The 21131-nt window shown below is 45.9% G+C and overlaps 3 protein-coding genes across 12 annotated transcripts in view; 1 reads left to right on the top strand and 2 right to left on the bottom strand.

The window, feature by feature from the left end:
- The window catches only part of LOC105687628 (ecdysone-induced protein 78C), a 41936-nt gene extending 27980 nt beyond the window's left edge, over positions 1 to 13956 (bottom strand). The window contains exons 1-3 of one of the 4 annotated variants that reach the window (XM_020853281.2): positions 13300 to 13956; positions 11251 to 11330; positions 3567 to 3812 (exon numbers count right to left, since the gene is read on the bottom strand). In XM_020853281.2, coding sequence (XP_020708940.1) covers positions 3567 to 3812; positions 11251 to 11330; positions 13300 to 13388 — 415 coding nt within the window. In that variant the 5' untranslated portion in view covers positions 13389 to 13956. Of the gene's footprint in view, positions 1 to 3566; positions 4741 to 6928; positions 8178 to 11250; positions 11331 to 13299 lie in introns of those variants that run through there. The other 3 variants (XM_048654340.1, XM_020853282.2, XM_048654339.1) reach the window with 3 other exon arrangements.
- A 140-nt stretch (positions 13957 to 14096) lies between these two features.
- LOC105687634 (probable deoxyhypusine synthase) lies at positions 14097 to 18296 on the bottom strand. Of its 3 annotated transcripts, none has more exons than XM_048654355.1 (8): positions 18148 to 18296; positions 15719 to 17018; positions 15356 to 15630; positions 15045 to 15263; positions 14739 to 14931; positions 14560 to 14663; positions 14323 to 14448; positions 14097 to 14224 (listed from the first exon to the last, which is right to left on the bottom strand). In XM_048654355.1, the coding sequence occupies exons 2-8, from the start codon at positions 15852 to 15854 to the stop codon at positions 14126 to 14128; spliced, it is 1152 nt and encodes a 383-aa protein (XP_048510312.1). In that variant the 5' UTR covers positions 15855 to 17018; positions 18148 to 18296; the 3' UTR covers positions 14097 to 14125. The 3 variants fall into 3 exon arrangements, with proteins under 3 accessions (XP_048510312.1, XP_020708946.2, XP_048510313.1); XM_020853287.2 differs by having other exon boundaries at positions 15719 to 15882; positions 18148 to 18287; XM_048654356.1 differs by lacking the exon at positions 18148 to 18296 and adding an exon at positions 17115 to 17258.
- Positions 16973 to 21077, top strand: LOC105687668 (UDP-glucose 6-dehydrogenase). 5 transcript variants are annotated; one of them, XM_048654346.1, is made up of 6 exons: positions 16973 to 17122; positions 18429 to 18905; positions 19191 to 19388; positions 19523 to 19969; positions 20070 to 20225; positions 20313 to 21077. In XM_048654346.1, exons 2-6 carry the CDS (start codon positions 18444 to 18446, stop codon positions 20487 to 20489), a joined length of 1440 nt encoding a protein of 479 aa, XP_048510303.1. In that variant the 5' UTR covers positions 16973 to 17122; positions 18429 to 18443; the 3' UTR covers positions 20490 to 21077. The 5 variants fall into 5 exon arrangements, with proteins under 5 accessions (XP_048510303.1, XP_048510302.1, XP_048510301.1 ...); XM_048654345.1 differs by lacking the exon at positions 16973 to 17122 and adding an exon at positions 17296 to 17436; XM_048654344.1 differs by lacking the exon at positions 16973 to 17122 and adding an exon at positions 17699 to 17837.
- Positions 21078 to 21131: the final 54 nt, after the last annotated feature.

Below are 21131 nucleotides of genomic sequence, written 5' to 3'. Positions count from 1 at the left end.
TCCCCACGGGAGAAACCGGGTGCAACGATCCTAGATGAATTCACAAGGCCGCCTGCAACGTATCTACGCGTTCACGTATCACGGAGGGTTTAGAGTCGCCCGCGGTATTCCTATAGGTGGAATAAGATTCCACACGTACATATATATATATAATCCACAAGTTCTGGATCCGACAAGCAAGGCGTATGCAGCGATACGTTCGAGCTCGACCGGCTGGAATATACGTTATTCATTATGCATCGATGTATGCGTGTACGCCACGCTTCATCTCTAATGCACGCGTATATACATGAGAAAGAAACGTTATTGGCTCGCTTCGCCTCCACTTTCGGAGGGTTGCCGAGGCGCGGGTGGAAGAGGCGCGAAAAAAAAAAGGACACGCGGTGATATCGGATATACGGAGATTCGATAAATATATATATATTTTTTTACCGGTTCGCGATTTACCGATTTACCGATTCTTTCCGCCGGAGTTGGATGCGATATACGAAATGCCCACGTATATTATCTTTACGCGGTTGCCGCTTACCGATCGCTCGCTATATTCGAGTACAGCACACCGTACATGTATAATAATCGTTGTCCGACTCCGTGTATTCAAATCTCTCCTACGATTTTTTTTCTCTCCTCAACTTTGTTTTCTCCCTTTTTTTTTTTTTTTTTTTTTTTCTCCTACAGCCGACTCCGATCGTTTCGACCCGACGACACATCCCCGTGTCTTCGAGAGTCCCTCTTCGTCGAGAATTATCATATTCCCTGGCCACGCGTTCCGATCGACGCCAGACCACCACTCGGGACTAGCTCCGATAAACGCGATTCCGTCGCGCAACGCTATCCGATATATATATATATATTTTTTTTTTTTTTCTTCAATTTCTTTTATTTTCAAGTAGTCTAGTTCGTCGTCAAATCTGACGGGCCCGTGAAGTCGCTCTGAATGGCGTCGATGTAGCTATACGGGACAACGTTCTCCTCTACACGGGCGGCGTACCGCGTGGGCAAGTTATATACCCGGCGTAAGCCAAGATGCACGTTGACTTTTAAACAGCGTTACGTAACCTTCGGATTTAGTTGACTTTCGTCCGAGGCGATGCCACTGTCCGCCACCCGCGGATATATACATATATATACACATATATATATATATATATATGTATATACTGGTCACTCTGCTCGGTCACTGGGCACTCGGCGGGCGGCATTCGCTGGTCAACGGTGACCGTGGCACTGAACTAGCACTTGAAACTTTCACGCCGTGACCGGCCGTTCGATCTTTTCGTTGACCTTCGCACTCCACGTCCTTGGATATCGTTGTCTAGCCGATCGCGAATCGAATACTCTCTTTCTTTATTTTTTTTATTTTTTTTTTCTTCTTCTTCTTCCGCTCCCGCGAACGACGGGGTGTAAGTTTCATCCCTTTCTACACGATGGAGAATCACTCCGATCGATCTTTCAAACTTTCTCAGCTAACGAAGTTCCGGTGTTTAAGGTAATGACGATCGATCTCAATTATTCGAAAGAACGACTCGAAATTCGTACGTAAGAGAGATATAAGCCCCTCGAGGTGCGGACTGCGCGAGCGACTGCGAGGTGGACGTTAATTAATTTATCACCCTGCGGAGGTCGGGAGAAGGTCGGGAGATTCGGGGGAAGGAGGGGAGGGGGTGGGGTGTGTGTGTAGCGGTTACGCACCTACGCATCTCGTTGACATCGGGCGGCTCGAGGTGGTAATCGAGGCAACGTGAGATTGTTCCGTTTTTTATCTCGTTGTATTTGTTTTGTTCGCTTTGTTGTTGTTGTTTTTTTTTTTTTTTTTCCGCCTCTCGATGTTGTGCCGCATAGATCCGGAGCTCGGGTTCGCTCGAAAACGTCTCTTGAATAGGTTTTAGTAATCGAGCCTTGACCGTCGCTCGGAGATTGAAATTCAAAGTCGAAATTGTGAGACGATCGCGGGTAGATTACCATCGTCCGAGAAACGAACGTGCACACCGCGGTTCGCGAATGTATAATTCAGACGAAGCTGTGTTTCGCTCGGACACCGATTACGACCGGCCGAGAGATTTTTCATCGCCGTGTTATCTGAGTCAATTTTTTTTTTTTTTTTTTCTAAAAAAAAAACGAGTTAATCGAACGTCCGAAAATGAATTTTCGGTTCGAGGAAAGTAGTGACGCAATATGAACCGCGCGAAAAATTCCAAACGGCTAATACGAATCCGTCTCGCATACAGCTTTACATTCCATTACCCACACACACACGTATAGGAACGGTTTTCCGATGACGCATCAGCTGCTTCGCGTAATTGTATTCTGATATTTGGCAAAAATTTGAAAAAAAAAGAAATCTATTGTCCTTGATCGTGAACGTCGGGGATACCGCCGATTCAGGTTCAAGTGAAAAGGATTCGAGGTCGTCGTCTCACTTTTCAATAAATATTCTCAGCCTAGCGAACCGTTCGATTTTCCCACATCTGTGGTCACCTCCTCGAAAACGAGTCGATTCAAGCGTACCGAGCAAAGGTATATCTACGGTAATTGTTTTACGAACCGTTCTAAACCGATATCGTGCAACGTACCGACTGCACGAGTATATTATATTTATATTCCAACGGAGTTGCGGCATCGGCGGTAGCCGCATAACGCGCGTATAGCGATATTACAGTCGTAACGGTAGAGCAAATAAGCGGAGGTTGTTGTGAGAAATAAAAAACAAAAAAAAAAAAAAAAAAAAAACAAACTAATAGGGAGCGCCCGGAGAGATTTTCGCAGAAACTTCCTTATGGCGCGAGGGGATGGCGGAAAATACCCGGCGCACGTAACAGTGATAACTCGCAATTATACGGTTATACGATTATCGCCGCTGTATACTGCGCGCCGGTAAGTGGGGGTAGAAAAGTGTCGGAAACTCCCTGAGCTTGCAGCGAACTTGCGTCGGCAGCTGCACCGGCAATTCCGGCTCACCGTGTGTATATCCTCGCGCACCGATAATGAGATAATATACTTATCGGTACACACGCGTACGTTCTCGCATGTAAACGGTGTGGGTAAAGAGAATTTATGTACACACGTATAGGAACTACTCGGTTGTATCGAGCGAATCAAAATGGCTACTCCACGGTACGCCGTGAGAGTTGAAAAAGGAAATGAAAGTCCGATGATTTCGCCCGGCCGCGAGTGAAATGTCAGCTCAGCTCCCCGATCGTGCATCGGAGAGAGTAGGAAGACGCGAGTGCGTGTATATTGTACGAAAAGCGTACGATACGCCGTGTGTACGTACGTCGCGTTTAACGTACACGTTTCGCGATCGGCCGCGTAACGCCGTAGGGCCGAGTTAAGATCGTTGAAAATTTTCGTCGTCCCGAAACGTTGGTGGCAAATATTTCTTTTTTTAACGAAACGATAATTAACACCCCTTGCCGGCCATTCGGCGAAAAATTTTTTCCTCACCTCGGAGGACTCGACTTTCGCGACGACGTTGCGAGGGCGGAACAGAGTTAGGCATAACGAAATAACGAGAAGAGGAAAAAAAAAAAAATAAAACTCGAATGAAATAAATGTTTAAAACAAACCTTGTTTAATGACGACGCCTGGGGGCACTTGGACGATGGGTAACGACGTATTCGGGGGGCTTACGGCCAAGTTCCCCGGGGTTCCTGGTGGTGGAGACGCGCTGGCGCTACCGACGGACCCGGGATCGCTGAATCCTTGAGTACTGTTATCCTCCGGGCCGTCGAAGAAGCTCAAATTGAACTCACTCCCGGCGTCGAAGGACACTTCCGGCGTAAGGGTATCAGGCGCTGGTGCGCTACCCAGTCCTGCGCTCAGCGATTGGTCGATTTTGAATACGTCCATCGTACGAAATTTATCGGAGAATTCATGAAAGTCGTTCGATCACCTCTGGCGCGAGAACACTTTGTTTTTTTTTTTTAACCAAGGGCGAATCAAATGAACGCGAACGGTGGCCCGGGGGCCCCGTAATTCACGGTTGCGGGTGTATTGCTGATTCTCAATCTAGCTTTTAACTCTCCTAACATATGTCTGAAAGTGGAAATTTGTTCGACGGGACGACGATCGATTTCAATACGATTGGGAGCCGGCGACGAGGTTCGGAAAACAAAAAAACAAAAAAAACAAGGAGAAAAAAAGCGGAATCGCGATGGGATGGATCGGGGCAATTTGATCGGGAGGATAAGAAAATCGGTGCTTTGGGATTAATTGGGTTGTTTCTAATGGAATAAGCCACGTCTGTATCGGTGGCTATCGAACTGAGGCATTCTACAGTTATAAGTTCTCCGGCGTTAATCCGAGAATGTTGGCCAGCACCTACCCACCCTCTGACAAAATGGTAGATTTAGTTTTTTGGGAAACGATACGGTGGCGCACTCCTCATCGAGACACTGAAAATTTTTTCATTTTACTATCGTTACAAAGAGTGGCGTGAAATTCTATTATTAATTTGGCTTTTCCGTTCGTACAGTAAGCTCGACCGGTATATATTCTGAAGTTTGAGAATGTCTTGATACTCGATGCCCACGCCCTCGATTTTATATTGTTGAAGAAATTACGAAAAGACGGCGTAAATCACGAAACTCAAGGGTGGAGTTTCAACCCATTCTTTTATTTTTATTTCTAGTGTCTATAAAGTCCCGACGTCTTTCATTCAAGGCGAACACTTTTTTCGCGTTACATCATAGCGGCAAGGTATTTTCACTTCGCCTGGCATCCTTACGACGTTTTTCATTGCTGAAACGAAATAACAAAGGCGAAAGGTAAATTAAGAAAAGAGAAAGAAAAAAAAACAAAAAAAAAAAACTTAATAAAACAAACCAATTAAAAGAAAAAAAAAATTAACGAAGGTATAATTAAATCACTGTCGCATATATACACCACGCACGCGAGGTATGTACGCATGGTTCAGAAATAGAATCGTCGCCAATGGATTAAAATTTTGTTTTCCAAAAATTTTGGTTTTCGCGTCTCACTCGTTACTTGGGATAATTTTACTTCACGAGAGACTTTTCGTCCGTCCGTTATACGCTGTCCTACGAATTTTTCGATGTTTCGATAACGTCGTGTGGGGGCGAGGTGCGAATTCACATGCGTCAAACCCTACCACACCGGCGTTTACTCACCTACGAAATATACGCCCGGGGCGACGATGCAACTTGAAAAAGAAAAAAAAAAAAAAAAATTACATGTACGCACACGTACACCGTATACCGCGACTGTGCGCGCGAGTTGAGAAAATAAACGCGGTATGACGGAAATGAAAAAGAATTTGAGAAAAAAAAAAATAATAAATAAAAATAAAAAGTAAAATAAAAAAGGATTACGAAGAAGAAAAAAAGGAGAAGAAAAACAGAAGCGATGTGGCTTCACGAGGCGCGAGAAAAAGTGAATGTCATTGCCGTAATCTTCGGCCGTTGACTTCCTTGCTCGTCCTCTCGTCTTACCCCTCGGTTGCTTCACGACCGAAGTCAATACTTTTCATTCCGTCCGTGATCTCGGACTTTTACATACGTCTCGTTCGGTCTCTCATTCATCCGCCTCTGCGAAAGTTTTCTCCATTTTCTCTATTTCCAGATTTCGAGATTCCGAAAATTCGTGGGCGTATCTTTGCCGTACCGTTTCGTTAGAATCATCCGGAATATCCTGAAGCTATCACGTCGCCTGGATTCTTCGTTGAAAATAGCCGACCGTTCATCACCCATGGACAGAAATCCGAGTCCGCAAGCTCCGCGAATGAAGTTCACAGTTTGGTTACGGTATACCTATAGCCTAACACCGCGGAAGGAAGAGTTGGCACGCGTAAAATGTCCCCGCAATTTTCAGCACTCGTTCGTCCGTTTCACGTGTTCGTACGTACGTACCGTATGCATACATATGTACGTATACCGCGACAAAAGCTCAAAAGGCAAGAGATTAATTTATCAGAGTCAATAACAACTCGGGAAGAGACGACGGTTTGTAAGTCAGCAGTCTGTTCTATGCAGGCGTTCGAAAGAGACGTACCACGCTACGTAGACGACGTGGAACTCGCGGCCCGCGTTAATATACGTGCGACGAGTACGACGAGTACGACGAGTCCTTCCCAACGTACATTTTACGTTATTCCCGGTTATGTCGGGCGAGTGGCTATAAGATCGTGCGGTTGTGCGGATGACGTGGGACCGAATAAAGAGGGCGGGTGAGCGGAGTAAAATCGCGAGTAGAATTTTTTCACCCTCCGAAAGAAGAGAGCGCGGAGAAAAAAATAAAATAAAATAAAATAAAACGATCGTTACGGTGTTACGGGATTTTATCTTCCCTCGAAAAATTCAACGGGCGATCATGTCCGGCGCGAAATGGGAGGGAGGGACGAAAAAAAAAAAAAAACGCAACGCGAAAAGGAAGAGGAGAAAAATATCCTCCCCCTCCGCGCCCCCCCGCCCTCCCCGCGCCCCCGATACTTTATCCGCGAACGGCGCACGTAGAAAAGCAAACGAGAACGATCGATGGCCTGGAGTATAGAAAACGGAGCGCCGGTTATTTTCTCTTTATCAGCGGAGCTTTCACGTCACGAACGCTACATATACATCTCCGAACACGACCATAAGTCTCTTGCTTTTCTTGCTTTTTTTTTTTCCCTTTCTTCAAAGAGAATTTCCTGATGTACCGAATCCCCGTTGTACAAGAGACACGAAATAATCCGCGACTCGAGATATTCGCTCTCGCGGGTCGCGGAGAAGTAAATTTTCAACAAGAGTTCGTCGGTGCGAAGCGTTGTGCGTGCGGGTTAAAGATTAGACGAGAATTATGAATTTTGCAACGGATCTGCGACGCGTACGGGGGAATATATGCGACGTGAAAATGTTTGGAAAAAATAAACGGGGGGGGGGGGGGGGGGGGGGAAACGAATCTATAAATAAATAAGCAACGATCGAATAATCACCTATGTGCTTTTCGTTCGAACGAAGTCACGTGGGGTAGAGTCATGCGTCTTGTGAAACACCTTCGAGGAGGTTCCGCGTTCCTCGCGCCTCTGAGGACAGTGCGTTCACCTTTCGGATTATCATTCGAAAATTCACCGATGCAATTAATTTTCGCGTTACGCCAATCACTGTATCTTACGATTCCTTGATTTTTACCGATCGTCCGTAAAGGATCGATCCTATTTTCACACTGTATATCTTCTTCCGGAAATTAATTATCATTGGACGATCTGAATCGTGAATCGATATATTTCATAATTAAGCTCCGCGGCCACAACTCAACCCGCACTGTATTACCAGTACACCGCACTTACGTATTTTACTATTATTGTGTTCACAGGGTAATCGGTCACATTCAATTGAGAATCTACACTGTCACTGAATGAAAAAATTTTCGCGCTACAGATTTCACATTCTCGACAATTACAACTGCTCGACGTACATATCCAGTAGCGAATCAAAGAATCGGTCATCTGGTCGTTTCGAACTACTCAAAGGAGCTCAGAGTTCTTAAGCAACCTCAAGGACGAGACTACCTAAATCCTTCTCTCTGTGTTTTTTTTTGTTTTTTTTTTTTCCTTCAAAGCTCGTCGGCGTAAGCTGCAACCACACCGATGCAGTAAGGTCGACCGGAGATCACGTGGAGTTGATGGCAACTGTCACTTTATCATCATCCTTGGCTAGTAGATTACGTGCAAAAATCTCTACCGTATTCGTTCACCGGTTCATCGTGATCACTGACGGTATGAAAAACCGACGAAAACAAAAAAAAAAAAAAAACCAATAGCAACAAAACTGAACAAACTCATTAGATTCCGTTCGCCGACGAACCGTTCCGCTCCGATCTCTGCGGAATCATGCGTGCGGCAAAAATCGACGACGAGGGTGACGGTGGTCGCGACGACGACGACGATGACGATGACGATGACGATGACGATGACGACGGCGACGACGAGGGTACCGGATCAGTCTACGGTATCCGCGCGATTCGACGTCGAAGATATGCAGGTGCGACGATAATACCGATGACAACAACGATAATGTGCGTGTCTGTTAATAGATCACGTGTGCGCTCTGTTGGGCAGACTACGTTCGGTTTTGCCCGCTACTTGTCAACGCGTTTCGAGCACTCGAGCACTCGGCCGAGGCACGAGTCAGGCAAGTTGCGCGAGCTCGCTCGCTTACCTGTGCCGTAAGTAAGACCCTGGCACCGCGCTGTTACGGCATTGCAACTCACGGGGGGAATTAAGTGAACGGGGGGTGGCAAGGGAGGCTGGAGGGTCAAGGGAGGGAAAGAGGAAAGAGGGAAGAGGAAAGAGGGAAGAGAAAGAGGAAAGAAGCGATGGCCGGGGGGTGGGGATGGGAGGGGGAGGGGAAGGGGAAGGGGGGGGGGAGCGGAGTGGACCAACTGGGTTCAGCAGCAGCGATAGTTCATTGACCGAGAAGAGCCGAGCGGGCCCGAACCGCACGGCTTCACGTAGGTATCCGTACGGGTACCGGACCCCATGCATGCCCGCTACTAAAACAGAATTTGTACCGTGTCCGTTCGCGCCCGCGAGGCTCACCCTTTTTCAACGAGCCTCCTAGGTACACGTGCGGAAATCGACCCACCGATCGAAACGCCTCGTCCGTCCGGTTATGACAACGAAAACTTCAACGCATGCGACGACACTGTTCTTTCCGATGCAATTCGTCATCCCCGAACTTGAAAACCAGGTAGATCGCGCAGGAAGAAACGACGAGCTTTTGCTGGGAGGTGGACCGGAGTTGGCGATAAAAAAAATCGCGAGAGGATCTCGCGATTGGACGATAGATTGCAGAGAATCGAGATTGACCACCGGATTCGCCCGAGCTTTTTGTTCGTTTTTTGCCAATTTGCGAGACTTTTTTTTTTTTCTTTCAACACAAGTTGTCCGACATTGTTTGAAAAAAAAATTTTTTTTTTTCCCCCGTTACCCCTTCGCCGGTGTAGCGCGCGGAGCTTTTGTAACGTTAACGTCATAACCAGTGACGTGGAGCTTTTGACGAGTACTCCGCATGAACGTAAAAATAACGTGCCCACTACACTCGGGAAGGCGGGCGGGCGGGCAACGGAATGCCGGATAATTTGCTAATTGCTAACCCCTATCCTATTTCAGTAACGCTGTGATACTTCATTTTTTTTTTTTATTTCCTCCAGTCGAGTATTGCAGTGTCAAGGTGAGGCGCCAAGGCCTCTTCCACTGCACCGTTCGCCTTTTTTTTCTTTCCTCATTTTTTAAATACAGTCGACTCGTTGACTTCGTATTACTGAGCTGAAAAGCTGGACTTGCGTCCCTTTTATTTTCTATAATCGTCCACCGACCCCCCCCCCCCCCTTCGACTTTTTCCATCGTTCTTTATAGTCTTCAAAAGATTTAGTACCAAAAAAAAAAAAAAAATCGGATGAAAAATATGGCGAAAAAATGAACTTTCGTTTGGGTAAAAATAAAGGGCGAATAGTCGAGGAGTTTTGCTGACCGTTGGGCATTAAGCACCCCGGAGACAGCGACGCGGTTCTCTGGTAAGAGTTAGCAATAACCACGTAGCAGAATCAAGCAGCAACAGCAACAGCAACAGCAGCAGCAGCAGCAGCAGCAGCAAGCACACTTGTCCAGAAGGAAGGAAGAAAGAAAAGGGGAAAAGAGGAGGGAAGATGCACGCTCAGAGTAATGAACCTCGAGAACCGGTTAGTTCTGCACGTGTATTATACAGATCGGTTTCGCGCATGTTTCTTGTACGCCCCGTATAGCTGCGCGGGTATATCTAATTGAGTTTTCCCTAACCAATTTCCCCCCCCCCCTCCCCCCCTACCCCTCGCATTTCGCGTAAAACCTCGCCTTTTGGTTTTTCGCCACGTTTCGAGCACGTCTTGAGCACCGAGACGAAAAACTCGGGAGGACGGGAGGGGCGGAACCGAGATAACCATCCCGTTGGTACCACGTCACACGTACGTGTATTATACGTACACCGTGTCCTATGTACGACTAATACCTATCCGTCGTACACGTGTACGTGTATGTATATACATACGTGTACGTGTACCGCACGCGAAGGTAACCACGAAAGGGCCCGGACACGGTAGCAGCGGCCATTTCGCATACCGGTTCAAAGAAATGACATACAGCCTCCCGCGGACTCGTCTTCCTCCGATTCTCCGCATACGCAATAGCGGCACGTCTGTTTCATGCGCATCCCCAAATATTTTTCAATCGACAAAATCGAAGCGACGGACACCTGATCGAAACCCATTTTGCGTCACATTTTTGAAAGGACGTTTCGGCAGATTTTTCGCGTATCAATTTCTGACCATTAAACACCTGCGCAAGATCCGTACAGAGCGCGAACTGTGTGTATTCAGGGCAATCAATTTCGACGGGAAATTATCTGTGGAACTTCCGGTCACAGACTCCTGCCCGTTTCCGTTTCGGGCGGGGATGATTCAGCGTGGTGCGCGAAGAAAAGTTACGAACAGGGGGGTGGCGGGGGGTGGCGGGGGGAAAGCGAAGGGATCCGAAAGCATCGGGGCTGGTTATGGTTACACGACAACGAAGAAACGAGCGAGAAATGTCGGTGGTGGTATTATTATACGAGGGGTGCGCATATCCAGGTAGGAGGGAGAGAGAGAGAGAGAGAGGGAAAGGGGAACGGAGAGTAGAAGGTAGAGGGTGCCGCGCTGGAGTTACGCGGAGGAAAGTGTATTATAGGGTGGGGCGCGAGCTGCCGCTTTGAATCGATCCAGCACCAGCTACAGCTGGAACCTCATGCCCTCCCGAGTTTCAGTGGTTCTCATTGTGTCAGGTTAGCTTCCCCCTGCACACGGGGACCTGTGCGCGATCTACCCACCCTTCAACATCGGGGGGGGGAAGAAGAATTCTACGCCGGAGAATAGGAACAAAAGTGGCGAACGGTAACCGAATGAAGCCCATAATTCCGTTGCTCGGGTGGCTCGACAATTTTAACTCCACTTTTAACTCCTCATTTTCGTTTCACTTTTTTTTTTGCTCTTTCTTTTTCTTGTTTTTTTTTTTTATTTTTTCTCTTACTACCAGCTGCACCCTCGCACGAGGAATTAACGAGATGACCGAAGAACTTTATAAATTGGTATGTAGAAATTCCCCGATAAAATTGCTCTCGAAAAATAATTCCAGGTTATCGTGAGGAGAGTCAGGTAAATCGAAGCCAATTAATGAACTCGTTTCGGTTGATCGAAAATCCCGAATAATGATTATAAGGGGCACAAAAGTTAACCGGTACAACTCACCATTGTTGCGAAGGATAGATCCTGGACTGGCCGCTTCGAGAGGACTATTCGGCTCCTCCGAATCCGGTTCTCTTTTAACGCTGAAATGAAATTAGAAAAAAAAATAAATAAAAAGAGTTGTTTACTCACGGAGAGAATGAGAGAAAAAAATAATCAACTGCAGAAATGCTCCATGCTTCGTAAAATGCAGAGGAAATCGCTTAACTGGGTGATGGGATTACGGTAACTGGTTCACGATGCTTCCTAGCCTCGGCTATTTTTCTCTTATTTTGAATACTTTCATTTTCCAGAGGGAACGCGCTTTGTAGAAATTGTCAAAAAAGTCGAATAGTTCATGTTACGGGTGCCGCTCGTCCGTACGTGTAATTTTACAATGGCGTTCCGATCCGGTGTTCATTTGTTAGAATGAAAACTCCCGTGCGTTTTAATCGGCACGAATATTTTCGCTCGGCAAACAAACCCGCTTGTGAGTAAGATAAATAAACCGATGATGGCTGACGGTTTTGCACCGCGGTATGGATCGCACCACTTCCCCCTTGATGCTTCCGCTCGCGGGTCCAACGAAAAAAAAAAACAAAAAAAAAAAAGTAGAAAAAACACCGAGAGAAAAGATATTATACGCTACACGGGAAAAAGTGAAACGGTTAAATTTTGATCAACGTGCTCTCCCGGCGATTACCGCGCATATCAGATTATTCACATCCCCGAACAATTCGCGAGTTCAATTTGGCATTTTCCTACGCCGCAATATGTTTCGAACCGGATCACTAACGATTATTGCAGTCGGACTGCATCGCCGGTTATTCAGAGACACGCCAATAGTTATCGCTTCTAAATAGATACCGGGAAGTAGGTCATTCCGAAATACTTGCGGGAATATTTGGTTGAAAAAAAAAAAAAAAAAAGGAAGCGGTGCGCGAAGGGGTGGAGAAAGAGATAAGGGTGAAAAAAAAAACTCTCGTTGAAGCTAGCGGCACGCGGGTGAAACAACAAAAGGGAAAAAAAAGGACCAATTTGGGGCTGACTTTACTAAAAAATGAACGCCCTTTTGCGATTAATTATTTTTCACCCGTATTGTTCGCGAATAAATTTTTATCGAGCAGTTCTACAATGACCGAGACTCGAGCATCTGGATTTTGAACAATGGATATTTCAGAATCGCGTTTCTAATTTTCGTTTGTGCAGGAACTTCCGGATTGCGATTTGCTGCAACTTTATATCTCGAAAGCGCTGCAACGGTAGTCGTCGAGAATGCAGAATAGATAATTCGAAACGATTTGCATAATGCATCCAACTGCTTTCGGAGCAATCAAGACGGTTGTTTCCCAACTATTGAAAATTAACTTACACACCTCTCTACCGGCTGAGGAAATTTCTTTCGCGCTTCCGGGATAGAAAATTGAATCGCTTTTATCGCGGGGGTGGGATGAGGCCAATATCGGTGTACTTGCCGTTTGCATTATTCATCGCGATCCACGCTTACGCACGATACTCTGTCGTTACGTTCGAACTACGACAGGCTCAATTTTTCATCTAGTTAAAAACAATTTCTCCCGAAATTCACGGCTGTGTAATTCTTCATTTCATCCCCCAGTGAAATTTAATCGATTACCGTCGATTAATTTATCCGTCGAGATACTTGAAAAAATTTACTAAAAATTCTTCAATCGAAATCCAACTCGTTATTGTTGCTCGTTGTTAGTCGTGACTGACACGTGCGTGCTCGGTTACACGTCTGAACTGGGACGACGGATTTGGAAAAAAAAAAGTGTAACGGGTTTGTTGAATCGATGGAAATAATTATCCTACGATTTGCTGCTACAGTCGGTCACAGTGCCCATCGCCATGCGAATTCAACATTTTGATACGGAACTGAATTGATGAGCGAAAAATTGTCGATGATGTTCCCGGAAAAAATGATTTCGTGGGCAGGTGCGGAGGGGCGGAGAAAAAACTCGGTGTACTCATTCAGACTGGCTAAAAAATAAGACTGAAATTCGAAGGTGGCAGGGCTTTGAAAACGTCGATAGAATTGATCAAAGTAATTACCTGATAAACGTAGAATCAGCGGCTGGACTGGACGGCCTCGGTGACGAACTCGCTGTAGATGCGGTGTTGGTTTCGTCCACGTCCATCATCGTTCATTACGACCAACTATTGTGTCATATCGACGGAGTTTTGCGATAACGTGGAATTTATCCAAGCGACATAAAAAACCCAAAGAGAAACTTGGTCACTTCGAACGGCGATAACGCTGCACCCCGTAACAGCCCCTTCCGAACGTAATTATTTTTCGGATTAATTATCCCTCCCTTGTCATCCGGCGAATAATCGGTCGTAATGCGGATTATTATACCTGAGCACACCTTTGGAGCGTAACGGAAAAACTGTACAATCGGGGGGAGGGTGTTGTGCGGTATATAATACCGATTGCGGGGAGGCGGATGAGAGGGTTGAATTCTCTATCCACCCACGCCCGTCCGCGACCGCGGGCCAACGGGAATCAACTGACAACCGCTACTTTTGCACCCCCGAGCAGTGCACATCCCCCGTATCCCCGAACGAAGGTGTATATACCACCCGCACCCGCACCCGCACCAACCACCGACAACCCTCCGCAAAACTTGGGGGCCGGATACCTCAACGGGATAAGGCGAACGATTTGCGCAAGCGTCGAAAATTCAGAGGTAAAAGATACGTACGTACGTACGTACGTATACGTATGGAACGTTAGGTCGGTACACGTGAAATACCTCGGCTAGATAAGGGGAATTAATGGTAATCGAATTCGAGTTGGTCGTAGGGAGATTCGAGTGTACGGTTTGTATTTACAGGAGAGATATCGATGCGAGTTGAGAAATATTAATTTATTTGATCATACATCGGAAACCGCCCGTTCTTTTGCCGAGTGAAATTGACGAGCGAACGTCTCGCCTACCAGCAACGGGAATACCAGAGAAGACTCCGCGTATATCTGCGGCAAGAATTTGCAAAAAAAAAAAAAAACACGTTTAAAATTCCTGAACAAAAAAAATTAACGTCTTCGTACTTGAATCTCGGCATTGCGAGTACCTTGACGGGGGTGGCATCCTTCTTTATCTTTCCCCAAGAAATTGCCTCGTCGGGTCTCGCTCCGCTGTCACTGCCGTCGAATTCCGAGGCTGTGTTCAAAAATACCGCATAATCCGCACCGTTTCTCTGAAAATAGAAAATTGAAGAGAAGCAAAAAATGGATGAAGGAAATTGTTTTTTTTTTTTTTTGAGAAAAAAAAAAAAAAATCATCCCCTATTTTTATTGGTGATTATTACCATCAGATTAGCGTTGCAAATGTGGTGTTTGACGACTCCTCCGCCGAGTATGATGATGCCACTGTTGACCGCTTTCATAGCCATCGTGTTGAGGCGTCTTAAATCTTTTGGAAAAATTTGCCTATTATAGTTTCGCTGATGGTTTATCGATTTTTGAAATTTAGAAAAAATTTAATCACCGGATAAAATGTCTAAAACAAGACCGGGGTTACGGAATGAATGAAAGTACATCATGTCGCCGAGACTCCCGTCGGTTAATGCGGGGCTGAAAACGGGGATTTTATTTTTTGCGGCCCAGTAGTAGATCGAATCGGGATTGTTAATTTCTTCGCCCAGCCTCGCGATAACTTTTGAAGGTGTCCACAAGGTGCCCTGAAATTATGGACATGCAATCGCCGATATCGGATGCAGCAGATCGCTATCGCGAGAAAGATGAGGTCGAATCGCGTGGCGAATTATCGCAAAATTTTAATCGGTCCTTTTACCTTCTCCTTCTGCTCAGCCAGCATCGCGTCCAGCTTCGGAGTCACCCAGTCCTCGAATAGGCAATAGTTCGCGTTCGGTACCAGTAAGTTTCCGATCCTATTTATCCCTTTTTCTCTGAGCCGTTTACCCTCGAGGTGAAAATCACCCAGGTAAGTTGGCGCCAGGCATTTTATAAAGTCTTCCTCGACTCCTCCGGCTGTTGCCACGATGCAATCCACCTGGGAGACACGAAAAGTTGATTCGCTTTCAAGGCGCAGAAAGAATATCTGCCGAGTATAGCTTGCGCTGAGAAAACACACGCTGAACTGACCATTTTATGCTGAACTAAAAATCTAATGGTATCCCGCAATCCGCATGATGCCATATTGGATGTGTAGCCCAAGAATATTGTACAACTGCTCTTTCTTTTGATAAATTCGTCGTCCTCGAGGAGGTCTTCCTGCTCCTCTGTTAATGGAACTTTTCTAGTCGCCAACATTTTATTTATTTCATCGACGGCCAAGCCGAAATTTGTGGCTTGGAATCCCGAATATTTGTAACTTTGAAATAACGCATGGTAGTCGATACCGGAGTTCCAGTCGTATCCTGTGAAAAGAATTTGAATTGCTCGTGCCATTTACTGCAAATTATTGCAGTTCCAAAATTTAAAACAAGATCTATTTTAAACTCATACCTTTAACCGTTGGGGTACCAGCGGGCAGTGATACGCTTTGAACTAGGATGGCCTTTTTCAATTCCTCCGGAACTTTGTCTTCTTTTGTTTCGTTGCGCGGTTCCACATCCGGTTGATCTCCCGATTTTTCACTCATATTTGGACGAATTTATCGTTATACGATTCTTTAAATATCCGAACGATTTTAGAAATGTTTTACACTAATTTAATAATCAATTATCGCAATCCTTTCGAAAATTTCAAATATCTATTGACTATTTTCCCGCTGAATCGAACGTCACGGCGACCATGCCGGGTAGTAGGGTAGGGTGGAAACAAAAGAAACGCTGACAAGTAGCGTCGAAATTCAAATGGCGAATTGAAATTGACCAATCGCGGTTCGAGATGCATGCGGCAAATTTATCGATCGATTTTCGAACGAAAATCAACTGGTATACGACGTTTAAATTCGTAAAAACGAGATTGGAAGTAACCTCACTCGCTCATGTGAAACTCTTTGTGGGCCTTGCGGGCGACGTCTTTGTCGTCTGCTAAATGTAACGATGGACGTAACGACGCCGACGCCGACGCCGACGTTCTCTTCGCGCAGTTTGGTCGACGCAGGTTTTGAACGACGCCATTCAACGTTCCTACGTTACGAAGCACAGGCGGCATTTATAAAAACGACGCCTATCTACCGACGCAAGAATTTTCTGATAATAAAAAGATTCTTACTCATGGAACCCGTCTGTTTCTAGATTATTTACTCGCGAAAACGATAGCGTGTAATCTGGGGAAACATTGCCAATCATTTTCCACATCGTACGTATAAAAAAAGGATGATATAATTTTTGAATGACTTCCAGAAAACAGACCGCTGAAAAGCTCTGGCGATGACTAACGTCAGAAAATGTATCGACGACAGTCGGTGGAGGGAGGAAAATGTTTCTTTAACACCTTTTCGCTAGGAGAGATAAATTTTTATCAACGCCAGTTTATTTTCAGTTTCGTATCTTCACGTGCTACGAACTTAACGAATGTCTTTTACGTATACTTCCATCGTGCTCCAATTGGCACCGAAATGATAATTCAAACGACTGGCGATTCGATAGAAAATAATTACCAGACCGACAAGTCGATGGAAGGGAGGGTTTTACCGACGAACGTCGGACTTTAGCATAATCTGGTGTACTTCCGTTGCCAAAAATTGTCCGACTGTTTATACGCGTGTGCGTACGAGAAATGATTCGAGGAATTAAAGTTTGCGTCGTGATTCATTGTTCCAATTCCACGTCGTCATCGTACGATTGATCGTTGATCTCTGTTGAACATAGGAGATTAAAATTAATCAACAAATAAAGACGAAGCAGTCGGAGAATCGAGACTGCCGTGCGATTATTAATTCTCGCCAAAAAACCTATATAGGTATGTATATGCTTCGTGATCCGTTAGGCGAGCGGCAGCAAGTCGATCCGGCCGACCGCTCGTTCCGTATACTTTCCCATTCGGGTGAATCATCAATCGGTTGACACGTAGTCCGCAGTGATTTTCACTCGCGTTAAACTTGAGACACGTAAAACTCGAGACGTTGAAGTATGTTATTCGCGTGATGCGGGTATTCAGGATCGCTGAACGCGTGTGTGAGTTTTTTCCAGCGAATCGGACTGGTCTTCTCTTCGCTGTTGCGGAGGGTCGCTCAATGGAACCTTTTTGCATTCCTGAGGGGCCCGAATTCGCAGGTAGTCTCTGCGCCTCTTTCGTTTATACCTCTCGCTCCCCCGTTCGAGACCATAGAGAACGAAACTCTCCGCCCGAATCCATCTACAACCGGTAGCTTCTCCGCAGTTTAGAAATCGTTGGTCGTCCCGTAGGTCGATTTCTACCGAGTCTGGCGATCTTCCTCTCAGTAAATATTTCTCTTACGTGTAACGAGACGTGTTCGTGTGACAATCGGAAGGCGGATGTGGTCCCGAACATCTTCGGTGTTACCGAACAGAGACGAGCTACAGATTCGTAGGGTGCAACTTCCTGTAATCCAGCATCCCGACTGGACTGGGATCCTACATAGATAACGATAACAACGGACCGACTGCGATGGTGTTGGTCGAATTTTAAGATAGTTTCGATACAACTTGAACGTGTAAGTGCGCGCACGCGCATTTTGTTACAGGGAAATAAGTACAGCAGCGTTGCCAAGTGTTCGAAAACAGTTCCAGCCTGCCCCTCAAGCTGTGTACAAGGGTTCGCCAACGAATGGGGCGTATTCGTGGAATTTCCGAGCAAATAATCACTACGGTTCGCCTCGTTCGGGTTGAAAAATAATTTGGAAATTTTTTTTTTTTTTTCAAAATTTTCAACCCTTTTCTCGCAAGGGGGAATTCCTCTCTCATTCGGAATACCGACGTTCTAAAGTGAGTTCAAATTTTTCGAATATATATATGTATACTGACCCTTCTCGAACGGAGTATGATCGGCCTCACCGGTAATAGGCGAACACTTATTGCCCTAGACAATTTTCATTGTAGTCAATCTAATCGTTCCGACCGAACGATCCGGTTGAACGCTGATCGAGCACGGAGAGACTGACGTACTTCGATACAAAATGTGTGTGTATCGACCGTTATCAGTGTGTACGGCGACGAGAATGTACCGCGCGTGGTTCGAATTCGTCTTAACCGTTGCTAAGAGAATTTTCAAAAAAAATTCAACAAAATTTATCATTTTTTTTCAGATCAGAAGGTGAACGATGGTGATAAAAAAAATCTGCTGCATGGGAGCTGGTTACGTAGGCGGTCCCACCTGTAGCGTGATCGCCCTGAAATGTCCGGACATAATAGTGACGGTCGTCGACAAAAGCAAGGAGAGAATAGCGCAGTGGAATTCGGAAAAGTTGCCAATTTACGAACCGGGACTTGACGAAGTGGTGGCGAAATGTCGCGGCACGAACTTGTTCTTTTCAACCGATATAGAAACCGCTATCATGGAAGCTGATTTGATTTTCATTTCCGTCAACACACCGACGAAAACGTTCGGCAACGGCAGAGGGAGAGCCGCAGATTTGAAGTACGTCGAAAGTGCGGCGAGAATGATCGCTGAAATTGCGACTGGTGACAAAATCGTCGTTGAAAAAAGTACGGTTCCGGTACGAGCGGCTGAAAGTATTTTGAATATTCTCACCGCGAATCACAGACCCGGAGTTTCTTATCAGGTAATTTTACGAGGCTGCTTCTCCCATCGCAGATTATGCTGGCTGGGCGAAAAATTTATAGCTCTTTGCCGCCTCATTTTTCAATCTTTATTTCAGTTTTTTTTTTTTTTTTTTTTTTTTCACCTCACTCCGTCGTGACGGGTGCAATTTTTATTGCCCGTCTGATTGCTTCAGCTGTTATCGCTCGACGGCTCGAAGGCAAAATTTCTCTAATTCTCCGATTCCAGAGTTACTTGCACGCGCTGGAGCCGACGAAATATCGTTGATTATCCCGGCGCCTTTCAGATTCTGTCGAATCCCGAATTTCTCGCTGAGGGGACGGCCATCGACGATCTGGTTAACGCCGATCGGGTCCTGATCGGCGGCGAGGACACCGTTCAGGGTCACGCGGCCGTCGAGGAACTCTGCAAGGTCTACGAACGTTGGATACCCAGAGCCAACATCTTGACGACCAACACTTGGAGCTCGGAGCTATCGAAATTGGTCGGTGAATCTCGCGTCCCCGCATATCCCGTCCCGATAAAATAATCACTGCGAATTGAAATAAGGATTTCACTCCTTTTAATCGGGGGTTGGATATGGCCAATAACCTGCCATCAGGCCTATTTATTCCGCAGGCTGCTAACGCGTTTCTGGCGCAACGGATATCCAGCATAAATTCGTTATCGGCAGTCTGCGAGGCAACCGGTGCCGACGTATCCGAAGTAGCGCGGGCGGTTGGCTGGGATTCTCGGATAGGATCGAAATTCCTTCAGGCTTCGGTGGGATTCGGGGGTTCCTGTTTTCAAAAAGACATTCTGAATCTCGTTTACATTTGCGAGTGCCTGAATCTCCCGGAGGTCGCGGCTTACTGGCAGCAGGTCATCGACATGAACGAGTACCAGAAATCGCGATTTTCCGCCAAGGTTATCGAGTCTCTGTTCAACACGGTGACCGACAAACAGATCGCCATGCTCGGATTCGCCTTCAAAAAGAACACCGGCGATACGAGGGAATCCCCCGCAATCCACGTCGCCAAAACGCTGCTGGACGAGGGTGCGAAACTCCACATCTACGATCCGAAGGTGAGAAACGGATATCCGGCGCTTGAGACAATATTGCATTCAAAGACGTGAACTCGACGTCAAGTATAGTTCGTTTTCGGCATGCTCCTTTCTGGTCCAGGTGGAAGAGAGCCAAATAATGCATGATCTCACGCATCCAAGCGTCACCGACGACCCTGAGAACGTCAAAAGGCACGTGGAAATTTACGAGGACGCTTATTCGGCAACGGAAGGAACCCACGCTATCGTCCTCTGCACCGAGTGGGACGAATTCATGGTAGATAAACGATTGGCTCTATTTTTTTTTTCGTTACGACGCTATCGTTTCACCGGCAAATTTTTCTTCCGAAAAATATTCTTCCAGGCTCTGGACTACAAGAGAATCTACGCGGGAATGATGAAACCTGCCTACATATTCGATGGAAGAAAAATTCTGGCTCACGAAGCGCTGCAGAAAATTGGTTTCATCGTACAGACGATCGGTAGAAAATTGTCGAGGACTGCGGTGTCGAGATCCTGGGCTAGTCAGAGCCAGACGTAGTCTTGGGTGTGTGAAATTTGTTTGTTTTTTTTCGATCGAAACGCGGCTATTAATTCCTGGTAATTTGATCGTACTATTTTGACAATTGGAAAAATTATGGATCGAAGTATTACGCGACTATACAGACGACGAAACTTATGAAACCGTGGAGAAAAACTTACGTCGAATGTGTATCGTTTCCATTGGGTTCCCCCCTTTACCTTTTAATTTCTAATTTAACGAAGCGGAAGTGCGGAGTGTAAAAAGAAAATCGCACCTATCCGCGAATAGAGGCATTTATACGATTAAGAATTAGGGGACGAAAGCAATAATAGGATAAGCGATGACATTCTTAAAATTTCAAACGATATCGCATTGAAATGCATCTTTGATATATATAAGACGATATTTCATGGAAATAAGTCCAACTATAAATCGATAGCTAGGAAATCCTTAATTATTTAACGGGTAAGACGATCCCAAAATTTTGGGTGCTGGAAGGTGGCCACATTCCAACTATACGCCCAACTTCTGATAATCGGATTTTTATTCCACCTGATGTTTATACGCCTACGATATGATATTAAAATAAAATTAAATATACACATACCGACCATCCAAGCATCCCTCTTTGGCCAACAGCCCTGTACATTTATTTCCGAG

Source organism: Athalia rosae, chromosome 4, assembly GCF_917208135.1.
Source record: "Athalia rosae chromosome 4, iyAthRosa1.1, whole genome shotgun sequence".
Taxonomy (NCBI): Eukaryota; Metazoa; Arthropoda; class Insecta; order Hymenoptera; family Athaliidae; genus Athalia; species Athalia rosae.
The sequence above is the reverse complement of the archived record's forward strand: the minus strand, read 5'-3'. Positions and strand labels throughout refer to the sequence as shown.